At 56.7% G+C, this 20,282-nt stretch overlaps 2 protein-coding genes and 1 long non-coding RNA gene across 12 annotated transcripts in view; 1 reads left to right on the forward strand and 2 right to left on the reverse strand.

The window, feature by feature from the left end:
• EPN3 (epsin 3) lies at positions 1-10,706 on the reverse strand. Of its 5 annotated transcripts, none has more exons than XM_082372595.1 (10): positions 10,570-10,706; positions 6,749-7,428; positions 5,655-5,773; positions 4,868-4,948; positions 4,537-4,662; positions 3,480-3,567; positions 2,738-3,007; positions 2,446-2,562; positions 2,085-2,315; positions 1-1,877 (listed from the first exon to the last, which is right to left on the reverse strand). In XM_082372595.1, exons 2-10 carry the CDS (start codon positions 7,284-7,286, stop codon positions 1,549-1,551), a joined length of 1,899 nt encoding a protein of 632 aa, XP_082228721.1. In that variant the 5' UTR covers positions 7,287-7,428; positions 10,570-10,706; the 3' UTR covers positions 1-1,548. The 5 variants fall into 5 exon arrangements, with proteins under 5 accessions (XP_082228721.1, XP_082228719.1, XP_082228720.1 ...); XM_082372593.1 differs by having other exon boundaries at positions 3,480-3,609; XM_082372594.1 differs by lacking the exon at positions 10,570-10,706 and adding an exon at positions 8,903-9,455 and having other exon boundaries at positions 3,480-3,609.
• The window catches only part of LOC309618620, a 13,461-nt gene continuing 2,885 nt past the window's right edge, over positions 9,707-20,282 (forward strand). The window contains exons 1-3 of one of the 2 annotated variants that reach the window (XR_014238562.1): positions 9,707-10,265; positions 10,543-11,012; positions 19,171-19,243. This is a non-coding gene — a long non-coding RNA (uncharacterized lncRNA). Of the gene's footprint in view, positions 10,266-10,542; positions 11,013-19,170; positions 19,251-20,282 lie in introns of those variants that run through there. The other variant, XR_014238563.1, reaches the window with a different exon arrangement.
• MYCBPAP (MYCBP associated protein) overlaps positions 12,180-20,282 on the reverse strand; it is a 17,855-nt gene continuing 9,752 nt past the window's right edge. For 2 of the 5 annotated variants that reach the window (XM_082372559.1, XM_082372558.1), the window contains exons 10-18: positions 19,860-19,971; positions 19,125-19,314; positions 18,482-18,669; positions 17,533-17,679; positions 16,620-17,036; positions 16,084-16,205; positions 15,210-15,325; positions 14,585-14,737; positions 14,243-14,411 (exon numbers count right to left, since the gene is read on the reverse strand). In XM_082372559.1, coding sequence (XP_082228685.1) covers positions 14,371-14,411; positions 14,585-14,737; positions 15,210-15,325; positions 16,084-16,205; positions 16,620-17,036; positions 17,533-17,679; positions 18,482-18,669; positions 19,125-19,314; positions 19,860-19,971 — 1,486 coding nt within the window. In that variant the 3' untranslated portion in view covers positions 14,243-14,370. Of the gene's footprint in view, positions 12,360-12,795; positions 14,412-14,584; positions 14,738-15,209; positions 15,326-16,083; positions 16,206-16,619; positions 17,037-17,532; positions 17,680-18,481; positions 18,670-19,124; positions 19,315-19,859; positions 19,972-20,282 lie in introns of those variants that run through there. The other 3 variants (XM_082372562.1, XM_082372561.1, XM_082372560.1) reach the window with 3 other exon arrangements.

Consider the following 20,282-nt stretch of genomic DNA (forward strand, 5'->3'; position numbering starts at 1 on the left):
TAGAGAGGTTAAGTAATTTACTCAAGGTCAGGGAGCATAACCACTTATTACCAAGTGATTATTAAGTGCAAACCTTAGAGCAGTTTTGAATGCTGTCAGTCTGACTCCTAAGTAGATGCTCTTGTCCACTCTGCCTGTAACAGGTACAGTAGGACTGACTCCCTCCAAAAAAACAAAGCAGCTCCTTTCCCCACCCCCACCTTAGGAAGGAGACCAGCACTGTGTCCTGCCCCACCAACTTTCGTGTTTCTGGCCTATGGAAGGCCATTTTACCCCAGGCCTTTGGCCTGCTGCCTGCAGAGCCAAACCCTGAGCAAAGAAGACACATCAGTGCCCAGTGGTTAGAGAGCATTGAGTAGAAGAGAAGTGAGGGTCACCATGGTGGCCCTCAGAATGAGGTACCAGGCCCTGCTCCTCCCCTTGGTTTCTCAGACCCCACACAAGCCCCCCCAGGAGGGATCATGGCTGAAATTGAGTTTCTTGCCAGTCCTGGTGAAAAGACGAGAGGAGTAAGAGCCAGATGTAAGTGATTCAGTAAAACAAAGGATCGTGGGGGCTCTTGGATCTGGCTTGCCTGCCCCAGTGAGTTCTGAGCTCCTGGAGGCTGCGGGCTTAGCAATTCTTGAATCCCTCGCAGACGAGCCTAGCACTCTGTCCACAGCAGCCAGTCAGTACTTGTGAATTAAATCTGGGGCCCAGGGTGGGAGCTCAGAGCTGTGGAGCCAGATCCCCTGCCTCTAAATCGCAGCCCCACTCTGCTAGCTTTGTGACTTTGAGCATGCCACTTAACCGCTCTGAGCCTCACTTATAAAGAGGGAGCAGGGCCAAGGGCTTTGCTCTTGATCTAATGCTCTGCTGCTCCCGTTTTGATAATCTTAACCCAATTTTGAACAAGGGGCCCCACGTTTTCATTTTGCACAAATTATGTAGCCATTCCTCAGTGGGAGTAATATTATCTACCTCAGAACATTGATGCAAGGATTAAATGAAATAATCTGTCTAAAGTGCTTAGCACATAACGAGTGCGCAAGGGAACAACTGTCTATTATCCCTTGCTATTAGATCATCCCCCGCGCCGATGTGTGATAAATGGTTGAATGAATAAGAGTCTGGGGAGCATGTGGAAGCGAAGGTGCCAGGCTGAGGGTGCTGTACAGGAAGTGGGAGCATTTTTGTGCCCCACATTGTGGAGCAGTCGTTCCCACGGCAGCCGGTGATTCGTGCTGGGGTCCGGGCCTGGCCGCCACGCCCGGCAAAAAGTCCACTTGGTGAGACCTGAGGACGCGGGCTCCATTCTTTATTACGAGGCGTGGTCTTGGCCCCACTGAAGTCGTCAGTCTCCATTTCCAGTAGCTGCAAACAGTCTGCGGAGGCCGACGAGCAGCACCTGCGCGGGCCTCGGGGCGGAGTCTCAACCTTCCTTCCTTCCCGGGGTGGGTCCTGGCGTGGCAGCCCACCCCGCTTACGTCAGGGGGCGAGGCCCAGCGCCGTCAACGCGGGGCGGGGCGTCACGCGCACGCGCCGGCCCGCCCGAGGCGGGGGTGTTGCTCAGAGAAAAGGGTTGGTGCTGGCCTGCGGGGGTTGGTTGAGCAGCCCGGCGGAGCCTGAGGTGGGCAGCAGTGGCTGCGGCAGGCTCCCGGGGGACGGCGGCGTGAAGGGGCGGGCTTGGGGGAAGACGCTGACCGAGGCGGGGAGGGTCACGCCGGCCGGCACGCTGCTAAGCGGGAGGGGCAGGGAGGCGCTGTAGGTCATGGAGCCGCCGACCGGCCCACCGGCCGCCAGGCCCAGCGCCGGCGACCCGGTGCGCATCTGGTTCAGGGTCGGCCTGCCCTGGTCGCCCCCGCCGAACGGGTTGGTGGGGGATGGAGTGCTGAAACCTGCGGAACGAGATTGGGTTGGGGGACTTGGAGCGGGCCAGGGGCACAGAGCCCTAAGTGGGGAAGGGGCAAGGTGGCAGGATCTGGGGTCTTAGAAATACGGAAGAGCTAAGATTTTAGGGCAGGGTCTGGACTCTGAAGGAAGAGACGGAGAGAGAGCAGGGGACTCCAGTGTTGAGACCCAGCAGGGACGAGGTGGTGTCCTACCTGTTAGGAAGGGGTTCCGGGTCTTTGCAGCCTGGGGCGCCTTGACTAATGAGTCAAGGTTGACCAAGGAGGAGGCCGAGGGGCCCAGGAAGGACTCAGGAGTCCGGCGCGCTGGGGTGTCCTTGCTGGGCTGGGTTAGTGCTTCCCCCAGCACATCCAGGTCAAAGGCATCTGGCTCCTTTGTGCCATTTTGCTTGGAACTGGGGTCGAGGTCTCCAAACAGGTCCAGCTCTGGAATAGAAATGATAGAGCTCACTGATAGGGAGAGTGAGTGGTCTCTCTGTGAGAGGAAGAAGGCAGAGGCCAGCTCTGGGTGGGCCCCTCTTTCCCCAGAGCTGCACATTCCCTGACTCCTGCTTACCCACAGGACTGCTGGGCTTCCCAGAGGGCAGGGCCTGGGCACACTCTAGCCCCTCCTTGGTCTCTGTGGATACTGGAGGCTTGGCGAATGGGTCAAAGGTCGAGGTACCATCTAGCACTAGCCAAGGAGGAAAAGGGAGATGAGATGGGTTGGCAAAAGGGCAGGCACTGGGCTGATCCCTTTCCAGACAAGCTGCCCTCTTAACACAGGATCTCTTGCCCCTTGGCACTGGAGGTAAGGGGACCGAGCAGTCCTCCAGCCCCTCACCCACACCCCCTGGCCCTCCACTTACCAGGTGTGTTGGAGGTCTCCACCGAGGCCCCCCAGGGCTCGGCCCCAGTGTTGGGGAGTTTGTGGTGGGGGGAGGTCTGTGCCCAGGAGTCTGTGGGGGGTGGTCCAGCAGGTGGCGCTGGGGTCCGGCCCCAGGGCTCAGAGGAGGAGAACATAGGGGGCAAGTTCCAGGGTTGGCTTTGGGACAGGATGCTTCCTGAGCGGACTGGAGACCAGGGGTCTGCCGAAGGCCCCCAGGACGAGCCACTGGGCTCTGTGTTGGGCCTGAGACCTGAAATGGGGACAGCACAGATGTGACCCCAGGCCCACTCAAACCCCCAGTCCAGGGCCTTCCCAGTTACCCAGACCAATTTGGGAGGCCAAGGGACCCATTTCACAGATGGGATGCTGACTCAGGACTACCCAGCAAGCTGGAGCCCATATTCAGCAAGTTATTCCAGGATTCTGGACCCCCCAGGCATAGGCAGCTCAGGCCACATTCCCAGTCAGGGACAGGCTGGGCCAGGAAACCCAGGGTGACCAGAAGCAACAAGAGAACGTTTCTGAGTTTCCCATGAGCTGAGTTCCTCAGATATGCCCCCTCCCTCACTACAACCCCAAGACACAGAGGAAACTGAGGCTCAGAGAGGTGCAGTGCTTGCCCAGTGGCCCTCAGCTGCGGGGAGGCGATGCCAGCAAGTGGCTGGGAAGGAAGGGGCTCTCTGGGGCCAGCCTGGGAGCCCCTTGCAGCCCTGCATGCCCACCTGGGATGTCCCATGGGTCCGCAGAACAGTGTGTGGAGGGCAGGGCCGGGGCTGGTGCGAAGATGTCCACCAAGTCCAGGATGGAGGACTGTTGGGGGCAGAGGCAACCATGCTCAGGAGAGGGTGGGACCTGGAGGAAGGGCGGGCCCTGACCTGTCATCCTCGCTCCAGCTCATTCTCTCCTTTATTCATTCCACAAACATCTATTAATGGTTCCTCGCCTCTGCACAGTGCTTTCCAGTTTATAAAATGTTTCCTCATCTGTTTAGTGTCTGATCTTCATAACAACCTGTGCTGTGGGTAGGGAAGATGGTGGAGTGCCCATTTTACAGATGTGCCAGCTGTAGCCCAGAGAGGGGAATCAAATTGCATAAAGCCACATAGCGAGGGAGAGGCAGAGCTGGTATAGAAGGCAGGCCTGCCCGACCCTTTCCTCAGCTGTCCTGCCCCTCAGCCCATCAGTGGTAAGACACATTTTATGATGAGCCTACTTCTATAAGTCAGTGTCCAAGAAAAATTGGCCACAGTGAACATTGGCGGAAAGGGTACAGAGACAACCCAGGGATAGCATGGACGGCTTTGGAAGGTCGCCTTGCTACCAACAGCTACCCACTCCTGCCTCTTGGAAAGTGTGTGTATTAGCCCAAGATGTTTTCAGCACCATATGCCTGAGGCCACCCCCAGTCTTGATCCATAGTATCATATGATCCTAGAATGTCAGAGCCAGAACTGTCCAACAAGCCCACTGTACGGAGGAGGAAACTGAGGCCAAGACAATGACAATGAGGCCAAGTCATAAAGTAAGTGGCAGCAAATCCAGAATCCCAATCTAGGAATCTCAGGTCAGGATTCTTTGCATCCCACTTTGCCACCAGTTCAGTCATCAGCCCATGCATGACGGGACTTGGGTCTGCTAAACCCCCTCCACTCCTATTTTCATTGAATTAACACTACTTAGTGCTTACTAGATACCAAGCACTGTTCTACACTGTTTACAGATATTTAACGCGACTCATTTCCCAGGCTCTGCCAGCCCACAGCCCCCAGTCCCCTCTACCTGGCTGGTTTTCAGCTTCTCCTCCTCTGTCTCTTCTCTTTCGGGCTCTCTGTCCCGACGGCGGTGGGGTCCGGCCCCAGCACCATTGGCCACAGGGGAGTCATCTCCCCGCCAGGACCTCACCTCCTGCAGAAGGCACAGGAGTGAGGAGAGCATGAGCAGCCCAGGCTGGACTTGAGGGGACCTTGGCTGGAGTCAAGAAGAGTGTAGGGTGGGGGGCGCTGAGAGGTCAGGGGCAGCAGGACCACCACGGGGAGGGGGAAGAGCCTGGTTAGTGCCCGCGTAGCACCTCCACCAGCACCAGCACCAGCACAGGAGGCTTGGCCACTACCTTCTCCTGCTCCTGCCGGCTCAGGTGCAGGGCCAGCTGCAGCTGCAGGTCCTCGTCCCTGTGGGAGGCTGGGGGGACCGGCTGCGAGGGAGGAAGAGAGGGGTGAACTTGGCCCAGCGCGCCCACTCCTGGGCCGAGGGGCAGCATCGCCCTGTGCCGGTAAGGGCAGTGGAGAGAGAAATGCCCGCCCTGAGTGGGTGTGGGCAGCCTGCCCCCAGACAGCAGTATGGGTGTGGTCTTCTCCCTGCCCGGATCTGGATCTGAGATGCAGTTTAAAAATCAAGAAGATTCATGCTTCTCTTCTGGGTCCCCTGAGTGCTCTCCAAGCCCTGCTGTGCGAGGCCAGCTGTGTCCTGCCAGGTCTGCCCGGATCCACAGAGGCGATGGCAGAGAGGAGGCTATCGGGGAGGCTGTGGCAGGGGCCCCCCATAAGGACAGCTGATGGGGGGCAGCATATTTCTGTGTCTCCAAGGAAGGTGTCTGTCAGCACACTCACCCCTTCCCCTCCATGAGGCGATAGCAGCCCCGTGAGACAAACAGTACTGCCCACCTACCACACACACACTACCCCTTCCAGGCCCAGCTAGAGAGGACTGGGGGTGGGGAGTCAGACCCCAATCCCAGTAACCCAACCCAAGGCACACAGGCGCTGTGCTGTCCTTGGGAGCAGGACTAGGGCTTTGGGGACCAGAGTAGGGGAGCCTGAGAATCAGAGGTGTGGGGCATGCAGGCACCCATCCCTCCTCCCGTCCCCTCCGCCCCCCGGCTGCCCCAGGAGGGGCCTTACCTTCTCAGCCTCCTCGCGGCTCATGGCCAGGGCCAGCTGCAGCTGCAGCTCCTCTTCTCCTGACGTCTGGGGCCGGGCCTGCTCTAGGTCGGAGGTGTAGCGGGGGGATGAGGAGGAGGCTGCAACGACCAACCATCCGTCGTGGCTTCCGTAACCGCACAGGTACCCATAGGCTCCCCCGCCCCCCTCTTGCCAGGAAGCTAAGGCTCAGAGAGGGAAACTGAGGGGGAAGGGAACAACTGGCAGTCGTGGGCCCCGGAGGACCAGGCAGTGTGCTTGGCACTTTGTGTAAGGTCTCCATTCCACCCCGATAAAAGAGTCCAATCCCTCCTTTACAGACTCGCAACAGCTCTGAGGGGTGCCTGGCTAGGGTCCTGCAGCAAGACTTGAACCCAGGTCCCCTGACTCAAGTTCCTGGACTCTTACAGCTGCGCCCCATCCAGCTTGGGGTCAAGTGCAGTGGGAGGGTGAGAGGTTCCAGTCAGTCAAGGTCACAGCTCTCCAAGCTCTCAGCATAATGTCAAGGAGGGCCATCCTGAGTGCCCCTCAGATCAGGAAAGTGCCTCCCTTCGAGAGTAGGAGAGTTGAGAATGCTCTGCAGCTGCCCCCATTTTCAAGGGCAGTGCCCTCGAGTTGGGGGGATCAAGGAGAATGCCGCTGAGCAGCACCACGTGCTGTGTGTCTGTGCACAGGGCCGAGGTCTCATTTAATTCTCAAATTGGACAACTGAGGCAAATAAGATTATGCCTACTTTACAGACGAGGAAACTGAGGTCCAGAGAGCTGGTTGTCTAGATCACATGGCTTGGAAGGGGCAGAATAAGGACTGCTACTCCAGAGCCTATGCTTCCGCCACCACGCCCCTACCAGACAGCGAATTAACAATAACAAACCTATAATAACATCATTGTTCGCACTGACTTGTCGGGCACCTACTATGTGCGGGCCTTGGGCCTCGCATGTCACCCTCTTTATCTCACGGAATCCTCAGACATCCCTCTAAGGTGGGGATTCTTATCCACAGCTGGGGTCACAGAGCCAGGGTCAGAACTCGGGCTGCCTCCCTGTCCCCAGCCACGCCCTGGGCTCACTCACAGTTGTAGGAGGACGGGGAACCGCGGGCACGGCTGAAGCCCAGCTGCCCGCTGCCGATGCCCGTGCCCTCCAACGCCATGCGCTCCTTGGTCTTGAGGGCGTGGGTCCGCTCCTGCCGGAGGCGCTCCTCATCCTTGAGCAGGGCCATCACCTGCTTGACCTTCTCGCGCACGTTGACACCCTGGTCCTTGCCATCGCGGTCGATGTACTGGAAGTCCTTGAGCGTCTGGATGGTGTAGAGGTTCTCCCGGCACTGGTGGGCCACACGCTCGGAGCCTGTCTTGAGCAGGTAGTCCAGCAGCGTCAGCGCCTTGTACACGTGGCGCCAGTTCTTGCCACTGTCATTGAGCCGCCGCCACAGCATGCCCATGACCTCGGCAAAGGCCACCGTGTTGAAGGTCAGATCGGCAATCTCCGACATGAGCGAGCTGGGCGGACCCCACGGGTCATTGCTAGTGGCCTCGCGCACCTTGATCTCCGCTTCCGAGTAGTTGTGCACGATGTTCTTCACCTGGCGCCGCAGCGCTGATGTCGTCATGGCTGGGGACTTGGAGATGGGCGGCCCCCGCCCTAGCCGAAGGTGGAGGGCCGAGGAGGGCCACCGTCGAGAGGTCACGGTCTCCAAGGGTGGGCCGCCGTGCTCTCAGCAGGGCGGCTGTGTCCTTGGCTTCCACATGGGTCTGAGGAAGAGGGGGCCTGGAACTTAGGGGCAATGGGCCACCTTGCTGGCCACTCAGCCAGCGACTAAAGCCCTGGCCAGGGTGTCCCTGCTGCCAGGAACAGCCTTCGGCAGGCACTTATTTTTATTTTTCTTATTTTACTTATTATTCAGCAGGTACTTCTAACTTTGCATGCTCATTAATCTTTACAATCACACCTACAAAGACATTATTATTATTACCTCCGTTCGAAGATGGGGAGAGTTTGAGAGAAAGATTAAACGACTTGTCCAAGATCACAGAGCTGGTGAATGCGGAACCAGGATTAACCCAGGCAGACATGCTCCACAGTCTTTGCTCTTAGTTAGGGACACGAAAGTGACCCCCCAGGAATGCCTACTTGTCTTGCTTCTACTTCACTACCTCTGTTTCTGCTGGGATCTGCCGTAAGACCTATCCTTTCCAACTTCTCCATCCTCACTTTGCTCTCTTCTTATACTGTTAATTTTTGTAGCTTGATTCATTCAACACCAATTTCCTGGGGACTTCTCTGAGCCAGACACTGTGGCAAGCATGGAGTACAAGCCTTGGCCCCCTTGTACAAGCCACACATTCCCTTGAGAGGGTACAGGCACTCACAGGCCAGCATGGGGGTGTAGAGGAGCACAGGAGTACCCAAGCTAGGGAAATCAGGAGCGCCTTCCCAGAGGAGGTGATGGCTGAGCTGATCCGAGATTCGAAGCCAAGAGTGAGGAGGAGTGAGGCAGCAAGACAAGGAAGGAGCATCTGGGGGAGGCTGCCTCCCAAAGAGGACCCATTGTACACACCAGAGCACTGAGGCCAGAGAGGGGTATGGCATGCCCACAGTCACACAGCATGTAGGTGGCAGAGCTGGGACTAACCCCTAGGTGTCCAGAATACGAATCCAGTTCATTCATCTGATTGCTTTATTGTCTCAGTCCCACCTTCTCAGCCAGAATGAAAACTCCCTGAGGGCAAGGGCAGCCTGGGCTCCCCAGACCCCCAAGACCCTGGGCACGTGGTAGACCTCTGATCTCCCAGCTGAGGGAAGATTAGGGCCAGCCCACTGCCCTCCCCACAGCCTCAAGACCAGGCCATCCGCTAAAAGCAAACCCAGGCCCAAGACAGAGAAAGGTTCTCCCAGGGCCCTACCAGAAACCAAAACACAAATCCCCCTGCCACCACCATTCCTCTGGTGTGGAGACACACACACACACACACACACTCACTAGCTGGACCTGGCCTCCACCAACGATGGAGCTCTGCCCTAGGACTCAGCAGGAGTCAGAAGGAGCCTGTCGACCCCTGCCCGCCATCTCAACTCCCCCTCCAGCCAGCCCTGCTAACCTGGGCTCAGTTCAAAGCCTTGGCAGTTTTCATCAGGGCCCGCGTGCCTGGGAGAGCTTGGACCCAGAGGGTAGGACCTTGTGGGGGCACAGACGAGATGGAGAGTGCTGGCTGAAAGCGGGCTTACCTTCCCTCTGCTGCCTTTCTGTCCCGGCAGTGGCGGGCCTTCTGTGGGATGCCACAGCCAACACTTGTTTAACGCCTGCCCTCCCCATCACTAGTGACTCAGACCTGTCTTTACCTCCCCAGCCTGTGGGCTGGCGGGTGGCAAGAGTCAAGGTGAGAAATAATGGTGCCCTAGAGCCCACCGAGCGCAAGCCCCTCCCAGGACTGGCCACTGAAACCAGCAGAACCAGTCAGGCATCCTGACTCCACCAGGAGCCCTACCAGGGCCGCCCTGGCCCTCCTGACGGGCCTGGCGTAGTGGAAGGGGGCCCTCAGTGTGGGCCCTGAGGCTCTGCTTGAACTTTCTCCTAGAAGCTGGAAATGGAGGAGGTTTCTCCACACGCCTCTGACTGAGCTGAGGGAAGGGAGGGGTCAGAGACACCGGGAGGCCCCGCCCCCACTGAAGTGTAAGGGGACAAGGTGGGGAGGAAGAGAGGGCAGGGTGAGGCCAAGGGAGTACCGAGGGGAGGGAGAAGGAGAGGAAGGAACACGGGAGGGGGTGGCCGGGAGAGCTGCCAGCGGTGTTACAAGCAAAGGGTTTTATCGAACACAATATGCCCAGAAATAAAAGGGAGTGAAACAGAAACCCAGCAGCCGATAAGGTGGCAGTGGCAGCAGCGGCAGCCGGGCAGCCGGGTATGGAATTACTGCAGTGACCTTGAGCCAGACCCTGTCAGCTGGAGGGAAGGACACTGAGAAGGCCAGGCCGAGAGGCCAATTCAGAGATGGGACGAGGGTGGGGGAGGCGGGAGGCAGGAGGGTACGGGCTGGGGGATGGGGCGGGGCAGGCCCCAGGGGCAAGAGCATCAGCTCTCTCCTGTGTATGGGGTACCAAGAAGAACTTCACAAGGCACAGGAGCCTGCTCTTCTCAGGGCCCACAGCACTGGCGGATCTGTCAGGACTAAGGAAGCAGATGGCGTTCCCAGAGTGCGGATTCAGGGAGATGGGAGGAGCCCAGACATGCTGAGTCACGTGCATGAGTTTACCCCCCATGGGCCCGCACCCCTCTTACCCAGAGACTGTGTGCGCCCCCACGGGCCCGCACCCCTCTTACCCAGAGACTGTGTGTGCCCCCACGGGCCCGCACCCCTCTTACCCAGAGACTGTGTGTGCCCCCACGGGCCCGCACCCCTCTTACCCAGAGACTGTGTGTGCCCCCATGGGCCCGCACCCCTCCCATCCTCTGCTAAGGCGGCTCTAGTGCCAGGCCCTTCCCCCCAATCAGGTCCAGCTCGGGCAGTGGGGGGAGTGGCAGTGCCCTAACTCTTGCTGCAGGAGGGACAAGAGGAGTGAGCCCTAGCTCTAAGCTTAAGTCAGCCCAAAGGTAGATGTGTCTTGGGGGCACTGGAGTTGGGTGGGGGCTGTCCTGAGGCTAGAGGTGCAACAGGGGCTGAGGAGGAGTGGGCAGGAGTCTGTGCGGAATGCCACCAAAGATGCTAGTCCCAGGATGGGGAGCGAGCCCCAGGAGGCCCCCTTCTTGGGGGCTGTAGGGAGGGAGGGGAGGCAGGCAAGATGCCTCCAGGTTCCTCTGTGACCCTGCCCTCCTCGTCCTTCTCCCGGCGACCTGGAAGGGAGACTAAGCCCCAAGCCTTTCATGCCAGGCACCACCGCTGATGATGGGAGCTTACCTCTGGTGCAGGCTCCCTTGGCCCCAGCCCCGGGACCACGAGCAGCCTCTGCAGTGACCCTCCAACCTGCGCAGCAGGGGGATGGCACAGCCTCGGGAGTACCCCCAGAGCCATCCACCACGGACGCTCGTCCTGGAGACCCACCCTCTCCCAGGAGGCACAGACCCCTTGGAAGGGCGGCTCAGGGTCCCCAGAATGGGCGGCTGCTCTGCCTCCTGCCTGCTTGTCTTCTGGAGGCCAGGCAGCACTCAGGAGGAAAGTTGCTCAGCTGGCCAGGCAGGTCTGCCTCAGCAGTAACAGGACACAGGAGGAAGTGCAGGGCATGTTAACCCCTTCCTGCTGGCCAGGCAGGCAGCACCTTCAGAGGTGGGAGGCCTGCCTGCTGGCTGTCCCCGGGAGGTGCAGATCTGGAGCCAGTGCTGGTGACTCACTCCCACTCTGCGGTGAGTTAACCCTTCCTCTGCCTCCTCAGGGGAAATGAAGGGTGGGGAGGGGAGGCTCCAACACCCACCCCACCCCTATATTCCTCCTCTGGGCCAAGACCACCATTCCCTGGGGTCGGCCCTTTGGTGGAGTACTGCCTTGTGTGGGTTTCCATCTGGTCTCCTTGGCAACTCTGAAGGGGGCATCAGGACTTCAGGCACAGCGCCCTCTCTGCGTCTCTGACACGGGATCGGATCGGAGTGCCCTGCTCTCTCCAAACCTCCTCCCGTGTCTCAACTGGAGGATGCTTGAGGCCCATGAGGTCCTTATCAGAAGCACCAAATGCAAAACCAAGTGGGTAGGAGACTGTAGCCACTCTTCAGGTCTCCCCCTCTCCCTTCTGCTGCATCAGCATTTAAGGCCAATAAGCCCACCGTTAGCAAAGTTGTTCTTCAAACTCTGGGAGCCTGGGGCCCACTCTGCACAGGAAGCCTGGCCCAGAATGATTATTACTGACAGAGAAGAATTTATGGTGCTGAGTCTGAGCTGACAGCATGTTTCTTTGCAAGAGTCATCTCTCATCCACTTCATATTTCTCTGAGCAAGGGAGGGAGCAGAAAGTCCAGAGGCTGTTTTTAAGGTAGAAAAAATGGCTCAAAGAGGCCAGGTGGCTTGGCATGGGGAGGGGGATAAGCAGGCTAGAATCCAGAATAATCTCTGGCTGACGACAAAGGGATCTGGCCTTTAGGGTTTAAGGGTGTGGGAGCATGGTCCTCAGGGACTGGGACGAGGCCCTTGGGCCCAGTGGCAGTGTGAGGACCTCAGGCACCCAGGTCCCATGGTGTCTAGTTCTCCTCCTAGTCACATACTTTGTCATTCTTGGTGATGACACTTTGGGAAGACCTGGCTCCAGGAAGATGACCCCAAAAGTGTGGGTCAACAAAGGCCAGAGGCAGGGCCTACGAGGGGTGATGCTCTCCGTCCTGTCACCTGATTCATTCCTTGTCCTGCTACCAATTTGCTCTTCCACTCCTCATCCCACACATCACCTCCCCAGCTGTGTTTCTCTCTCCTCCTGTTGGATGGCTCCAGGAATGGGGAGGAGGGGAATCCAAGGGCAGGTGGGACATGGGAGGACCAGGAGCTGACTTCATCAAGATCTGACATTCAAGACATGGAGGCATAAGGGAAGTGGTAGGAACCTAAAGGTTCTTTATTGATTTGTTTGTTAAGCAGTTTCCCAGAAGGCAGCTCAGGCATGCAAGTCAGGTGCAGAGACGCAAAGGCTCCTTGACATTCTCCTTGGGGCTGAGCTCATCAGCCAGGACCAGCAGGTCGGTCACCAGGGCATCCAGCAGCCCATAGACCTGGAAGGATGGGATGAACATCACAGGCAAAGGTTCACTCTCTGGAAAGCACCTGCACAAGGGAGCAACCCCCATGCTGCGAGATGGATGGACACATCTACACAAGAGGGACAGCTGGAGCGGGGAGACAACTAAAGTTGTGTAGATAAAACTAAACTTTCTGTAGGACTTCTGTTTTTGCAAATAGATTTTTTTTTTTTTTTTTTTGCTGCATTGGGTCTTCGTTGCTGCACGTGGGCTTTCCCTAGTTGCGGCAAGCAGGGGCTACTCTTCGTTGCAGTGCATGGGCTTCTCGTTGCGGTGGCTTCTCTTGTTGCAGAGCACGGGCTCTAGGCACACAGGCTTCAGTAGGTGCAGCACACGGGCTCAGTAGTTGCAGCATGCGGGCCCTAGAGCGTGCGGGCTTCAGTAGTTGCGGCATGTGGGCTCAGTAGTTGTCGCTCGCGGGCTGCAGAGTGCAGGCTCAGTAGTGTGGCACACGGGCTTAGTTGCTCCGCGGCATGTGGGATCTTCCCAGACCAGGGATCGAACCTGTGTCCCCTGCATTAGCAGGTGGATTCTTAACCACTGTGCCACCAGGGAAGTCCCAGTTTTATTTTTTGAACCTGTCTGGGGTGGTAATCCTGCACTGCCCCTTGGACATATGGGGACATCAGAGCCTACAGTGGTTAAAGGGGCAATTCCAGGGAGGCCCAGGGAGCAGTGCCCATTTAGTCCCTTGGGGTGACCCAATTCTACCCTGGCCTCCTGGAGACCAACTTTCCTTCCAGTAAGATCACAGATCCACGTACTAAATAATGTCTCCAAGACTGTACCCTGTGGTGGAGCTGGACCACACAAGCCTCAGCAAGTTGATTCTTAATTTCAAAGAGCCAAGCAAGAGACTACCCCACGGGTCCTCAGAGCCCTATGATTACTTTCTAGACCCCATGGAAATCCACAAATCTCAGTCATGTCACCAACAGCAAATGGAGCTTCTGATTAAATGTGATCTGAATGTTAGCGCAATGCACAATACAATCTCGGCTACCCAGCTGTCCACACCAGAGGAAGACAAAGCATTGCCATCAGACTCCTTGACACATCAAACATGGCTTTGTGGATCTCCCCTCCAAAACCAACAACAATGACAAAGAACAGAACACAACACAAAGGTGAATCCCTAAGGACCTACTGCTTAAGAACACATTTTATAAAGTCTCTCCAGCGTTTCAAAACCCTTACACTTGCTGGAAATTCACTCTACATGGTGCTCACCCAAGGAACACATCTGCCAAGACACACCTAACACAGAGAAGAAGTGGGAGCAGCAGAAAGGAAAAGGCTTCTGCTCTGTCCCCCCTAGAATCTATTTCAAAATGGCAGCCAGAGTGATCTTCTAAAGCATGAGTCAGACCATATCACTCCTCAATTCAAAACACTGTGTCCTCACAATGGCCTACAAAGCCCCACATGACCCGCTCCCTCTTGGTGGACCCTCTGCCCTTCTGTCCTCCTGGCCCACTCCCTCTTCTGCCCACAGCACTCTTCCTAGATGTCAACGTGGCCACACTTCACTTCCCTTCAACTCTTTGTTTGATGTCACCTTCCAATGAGGCTCACCTACCCCCACCCGGGGCTTCCCCATCCCCCAGCCCTGGTCTCTCTCTTTTTCCCATAGTGCTCATCACCTAACATACCAGAGGTGTTACTTATTCATGAGGTCTGTCTTGAACACTAGGATGCCCTTCACAAGGGCAGCTCTGCTTCCATCACAGTGCAGTAGGCACTTATGGTTTGTGGGATAAACAGAATGAATGAGGGAGCCAGGGAGTGGAGGAAGGTATGCAGGGCAGGTGTGAGTGAGGGGAGGGCTGAGTGCCAGGCTCTTGCCCTCACCTCAGTATGCAGCCTCTGGGTGTATTTCTCCATGACCAGGGGATCTATGGGTTCCTGAGACAGGATGATGCTGTCAGGGGCAGGGTCTTCCAAGGAAAGCCTGTCCCGACTTGTAGATTTCATCGGTTTCTTGTCATCCTTTGCTTTGTGCTTCTTGCTGTTTAAACGGTCCTGCTTGGAGAGACAGAGACATGCCCAGCCTTCAGTAGCTCCTGAGGGAGGTCCAGGACTTTCTCAAGAGCAGCTTAGCGGGGAGCAGGGGCATCACGCTGGAGTGACTGCCCACCTTCCGCAGCCCCTCCTATCCCTTCCCCAGCCCGCGCCCCCAGGCCCAGACGACGTGCTACCTGCCTCTTTTCCAGGTGGCAGCTTGGCTCCTTTTTTATCATCTTTGTCTTTGATTCCCAACTGCTTCTTTTCTTGAGATGGCCCTTTCCGGTCCTCCTTCCCCACTCTCCCGGAAGTCACCTTCACTTCTGTGACAGGCGGTGATTTTCGATCTGGGGGAGGTGAATGGAAGACAAATGGCCTGTGGCCTAGCTGCCCCCACAGACAGGAACTGGGAGAGCAATGGGCCCTGGGCCAGCAGTGCTCTAGCTATTTGAGAGAATCCTCACAGACTGGGAGCAATGCCCTGGTTCAGGTGCATGACCTGTGGAACAGGACTGTAGGGCAGAGATGAGAGGCCCAGGCTCTAGTCCCAGCTCCACCATTTCCCCACATATGGGATGGCAAGTCATCTTGCCTCTCTGGGACTCCACCTGTAAAACGTGGGGACTGAACTAAGGTGATTGTTAAGGTTGTTTCTAGGTCCCAAATTCTGGCAGCAGATAAAAAGGTAGCAAGAGGCCTACCCCATGGACCAACCTAACAGAGGTTCCACCAGAAGCGTACAAATGGCTGAGGCGCCACTGCCGCCCGGGCAGAGGGATGAGAAAGACTACGCGGAGGTATGGCTGCACAGTGTCTGACCTTGCTCTTCTGGCGTGTGCAAGTAGACGGCCTCCTTCTCAGGCAGGCCCAGCAGAGCCCTCAGCCACAGGGAATGGCTCACCAGGCTGTCAATCACATCTCGCCACAGTTGCAAACTAGAGAGCAAGATATATTGGAGAAAAGCCATCGTCCCTCATTTGCCCTTGAACCTGTAGAGGCTTGGTCCTTCCCTTTCAAGACACTCGTGCCAGGAACTGCCACAGAAGCACCATGCCTCTGTCCAGCCAGCACCCTCACTGGCACCCATGCAAGTGCTGGGTTGGGGATCTGGCTTCCCTCGGGTGGTAGCCAAGAAAAAGTGGCCCAAGGATAAGGTTAGATCAGTCTTGAACTAACTCCATCTTGAAACCATGGCTAGAACTGGATCCAGTCCCAGTTGGAGGGGCTAGACTTGCAAAAGATTTCCAGGACAAGGCTCCTGGGGATGTGTTCTGAGGGCCTTGCAAAAGACCCCCCAAGCCTATCCAAGCGAGTTGCAAGCAGGCGATGGGAAGACTGGCAACCAAGTGAGGCTTTTCATGGAATAGGTCCTCTTCTCACTGCTCTCTGCTATCTCCTCTGCTCTCAATGAGCATTCCTCTGCTCAGTGAGAAGGAACAAGGAAAGAAGGGGGAAAAGGTCTAGGCACTTACTCTGCTGTGACTCCTCCCCAGAGGGCAGCTGGCATAGGGAGAGCAGCTGTAGGGGCTGCTGCGGCAGCTGCCAGGCCATAGAGTGTGTGCAGCACCTTTCAGCAACCTGATCTCAAAGAGAGCTCAGCCCCCTTGAGTCCTGGGACTGCTTGCCCAGAACCCCTGGCCACACGCCGCAAAGGGGAAGGGATGGGAGCAGCTCTCCTGGTGGCGGTACCTACCACATCTGGTACAGGAAGTCGGACTGCAACGGCCGCGGTTCCTGGCACAGCTCCAGGGCCGCTTTGTTGAGCCTGATTAGGGCATCTTCTCTCTGGTTCTCCTCAGGGAGTGCCATCACTACCTGGCCGGTCAGAGGTACCATGGGCAACCGTTCTGCCCAGGACACCAGGGGCTCCTGTGTCCTCTACTAACAGGTGTGGTGTGGTAAGGGCAGGTGGCCAGGAGGGGATGCAGCCATGGAGAGTCTGTCTGGGTGCCTTCTGTGGGAGCCTGGGCCCTCCCTCAGAAATCTGTACCCATGAACCCCTTTCCAAGGTTTGCCAGGGTCAGAGAAGGAGCCCCTCCTGCACCACAGTGGCCTAGGCACCCAAGATAAAGAGAGATGACCAAGAGATTGCTTTCTCCGGGCCCTCAGAAAGTTGTTTCTCTGGCCCTGGGGGTGGGAGGGGCTGCTGGGGCAGCTCAGGCCAGAGGCACCGGCACCTGTCTATGCCTGGGCCCTTCTCCACCAACACCCCCAGGGCTGGGGAGGCACCTTTCTGAAGTCCTCCAGGCAGAGGTTCCACTCTGGCGGGGGAAGGCCGTCCAGCTCCCGGGAGCTCCTGACACTCTCCAGGTCTGGGCTCCCCTCCACCAGGATCTCCTCCATGATGCTCTTCCGCTGAGAACCCGGACCACTCTTCTGGGACCCAACAGGATCTCGGGAGTCCCTGAGGGCCTCACTCTCCTGCCGGGGCGGTCGGGGGTCCAACGCTGGGCTCTTAAGGTGCGCAGAAGACTCGACCTTCATCGAGGCCTCCTCCCAATAGGCTGACGGGGCCGCAGCAGCCTGGGCCCTGGGACTGAGGTGCTCCTCCTCGCCCGGCCTGGCCTCCTCAGCCTTGGGGGGCAGGATGGTGTACTGGCACCACAGTCTGTGCAGGTTTTGCACCACTTGGTGCTGGTAATGCAGCTGCAGCAGAGGCAAGGGAAGACACGTGATGGGGAGGCTGCAACATGGGGGACCCAGAGCCCGAGCCAGCCTGCTCCAGCTTCCCGTTCCCTCGAGAGCGCCGATGGAGGAGGCAAGAGGAGGCTGGCAGGAGCTGCTGGGCCCAGAGGGGCTCCCCACTTCCCTTTCCACCTAAGCATCTCCAACGTAAAGCTTTTTATACATTTGGGCTTCCGAGGAAGATTGAGTTTGAATTAAGACGTTTTTGAAGCTCTCTTATCACCAAGCATCCACTTACACTAGCTAAGTTATCTTGGGCAAATGACTTAAGCTCCCTGGACCTCAGTTTCTCCCATATAAAATGAGGATATAAATAGTACCCATCTCACAGGACTGCTGTGGAGAAACTGAGTTACTCATGGGAGATGCTAAGAACAGGTCCTGGCACATCAAAGGGTTTGCTATTACTTTCTCCCAGGGCACGCACGAGGGGCAGGGGCCAGTGCTGGGCCTGTACCCGAGGATTCCTATGGTGGAACAAGTCCTCCTCGGTGAGATAGGCGTCCACAGGTGACTGTGCACGCTCCGGGGTCAGGATCCCCCTCAGCAGCTCCTGTAGCATGCTCTCCACGATGGTGACTGCCTCGTGGGAAGCCAGCTTGTTCTGAGGAAGGGAAGGTGGCATAAGCGGCAGCTCAGGCTTCCAAAACCCGTGTTACATCCTTGGGGCCGCACGGTTTGGGCCCTGTTGAGAATGTGTCTTGGCCACATGGTCAGTGTCACAGAAATAGTAGAGGGGCATCTTGTGAGAAAGGCTGGTCCTATAGTCAGCAAGTAAAGCAGACATTACATTTGTCAAAATCACCTTTGTTCACCAAGGGCTGAGCCCCAGCTGAAGTAGCTGGCTTGTGTCTGGGGCCCACGATGAATAAAAAAGCACAGCTTTCTCCAGAATCCCACAAAGCACAGCACCAGATGGCCAGGCTATGAGATGGGCTGGGGCCGGCAGATTCCCAGTTCCCACCTCATACTCACTCCTGGGTGCCGGCCCCACTCGTTAAATTGTTCTCTCTGGTTTTGCCTGGTTTTGAAGTCATGCCAGCTAAATGCAATTCCACTGGGTAGTACCAGACAACGGTGAACAGATACAGTACCGCTGCAGAGGGTCATTTGTTGTGTTTGTACTCAGATAAGTACTTCCACGCAGTCTGCATCTTAAGGCCCAGTCTCATTTCTTTCTAATGCAGTGGGGCCGAGCATGGTGAAGCTCAAAGCCACCCCTTCTCTTGCCTGCCCGCCCATCTTTTATATCACAAAGCCCCGAGCAGTGTGTTTTGAGCAAGAGTGTGTTTTTGAAAAATTCACCTCTCGGGCTGGGAGAGACAAGATCCCTGCAGGCAGTGCCAGGAAGAACACCAGGTTAACCTACCTAGTGTCCACAGGGGCCAAGATCCCGGGTCCCTTACCTCCAATAACTTCCTCTCATCCCTAAAAATGTCCTGGGTCAGGGAGACTGCATGGAGATTGACCTGCAGGAGAGCACCTCCTAATAGGGTGGGGTGGGTTCCAAACTCCCAACACTCCCTGAAGATCCCAGCATTCAAAGACTTAAAGAAGAAGGCAAAGTTTCTGGTTTCTCCAGGCAGAATCACACCTGAGAGGGACAGAGAAAGAGGTTTTCACCAAGTAGGAGCCACTGAGCCCCAAGCCTGCATGTATAAAGCTAACTAAGCCCTGGTTAGGGTGACCAACTGTCCCAGCTTGCGCAGGACTGAGGGCTTTCTTGGGATGTGGGACTTTCAGTGCTAAAACCGGGAATGTCCCGGGCAAGAGGGGCAGGTGGTCGTCCTAGCCTCAGGCCTGTGCGTATGGGTAACTGAACATCTAGAATGCTTCTGCTCCCCACTGTGTTCTGCTTCCCCCAGGTGGCTCACTCCCCTGTGTTCTCAAGCATTCCACCGTTCCCCCAGCTGACAGGAACAGTTAGGAGACAACACACTTCCCAGGATGGGCGGGACAGGCGGGAAGAGGGGCTCACACTTGCAGGGGCTGGGCATTAGCTAGACTTTGGCTGCAGGAGGGGTGAGTGGGGCAGCTTCTCCCAGGTACCTTCCCGATTGTTGAAGTAAAACCGCTGCATCCTATTCCTCTTCAGGTCTTGGAAAGAGTCCAGCTGGGACCTCCGCCGCCAGTCATACCAAATGGCCACTGTGCCATTGTTGACCACGGTCAGTTCTGAAGATGCTTTCTCCCCTTCTAGAGTTTCAAAGGTCAAGTGGACAGCAATTCCAACGTGTCTCTGGGGAGGGAAGAGGCATGAGAGATATCTCTGTGGGAGGTCCTGGCCTAGGGTGACCAACTCAGCCTGGTTTGCCGGGACTTTTCCGGGTTTGGCACTGGAAGTCTCCTGGGCCTGGCCACTCTCAAACAGATAGGTATCATACCCCAAAAGTGGCTGTCCCTGCCGTCAGCAGTAGGAGAGGAGATAAAACAGATTTTTAAAAACATTTCTGCTCCTCAGCATCTGAAGAATATTTCAGAACCTTCTTAAAGCCATACCTGTTTGAGAAGGTCTGCTTATTTACATGTTTGGGACTAGGTACAAACTGGGTGGCTTGTGACACTCTCTTTTCAGCCCTGTGACACTCTCTTTTCAGCCTTGTGACTTTATTCTGGCTCAAGTTAGCATTGCTGTTACCATTTTCAGACATATACTGAAAGCATGACCAGATAAAAAGTCAAATAGGAGACCGTGCAGGCTCCTTGTGACTGCCACAGTCACGCTGGGACTGCCCCACGAGGGAGGCCCTTCCAGCAGGTGGGTGAGGGTGAAGGCACTTTTACCTTGTCCTCTGGGTTACTGCCTCGGATCCAGCAAGCTGGCTTCCCACAGAACAGCAGAGAAGGGCCAAGAATAGGCATAGGGACCACATCAGGGTAATTGGCCAATACGTCTCTGTAAGAAAAAGCAATGACTTATTTTCCCTGAGTCTGCCACAGTCTTGCCACATGGAGCCCACGGAAATGGCTGCCAGAAAATCTGGAGATGTGCCCGGCTCTGCCCTCCAGTGGAGCATCATCGGCTCCATCCTGCTCCGGTCCTGTAGTGGGAGGTTCTTGGACATGAAGAGGCTCTTCACGCAGAGCCACTCAGCACTGGGAGAGTCTGGAGGGGCCCCATTTATGAGCAAAGGAATGTCTAGGAAATCTCCACTAGGAGTTGGTTGCTGCAAGAGAACAGATGGCAATAGTAAAGCGAGCACAGGT

The sequence above is a fragment of the Balaenoptera borealis genome (genome assembly GCF_965194805.1).
Source record: "Balaenoptera borealis genome assembly, chromosome: 20".
NCBI lineage: Eukaryota > Metazoa > Chordata > Mammalia > Artiodactyla > Balaenopteridae > Balaenoptera > Balaenoptera borealis.

Bases quoted from the DNA above. Each gene is read 5' to 3' on its own strand.
- EPN3 (XM_082372593.1), bottom strand. From the start codon at position 7,286: ATGACGACATCAGCGCTGCGGCGCCAGGTGAAGAACATCGTGCACAAC. The intron at 3,008-3,479 runs GTGGGCATGCAG...TCCCCATTTCAG, and splicing joins GGACCCATGGGACATCCCAG to GTCTCAGGCCCAACACAGAG. The intron at 1,878-2,084 runs GTAGGACACCAC...CTCGTTCCGCAG, and splicing joins CCGGAACCCCTTCCTAACAG to GTTTCAGCACTCCATCCCCC.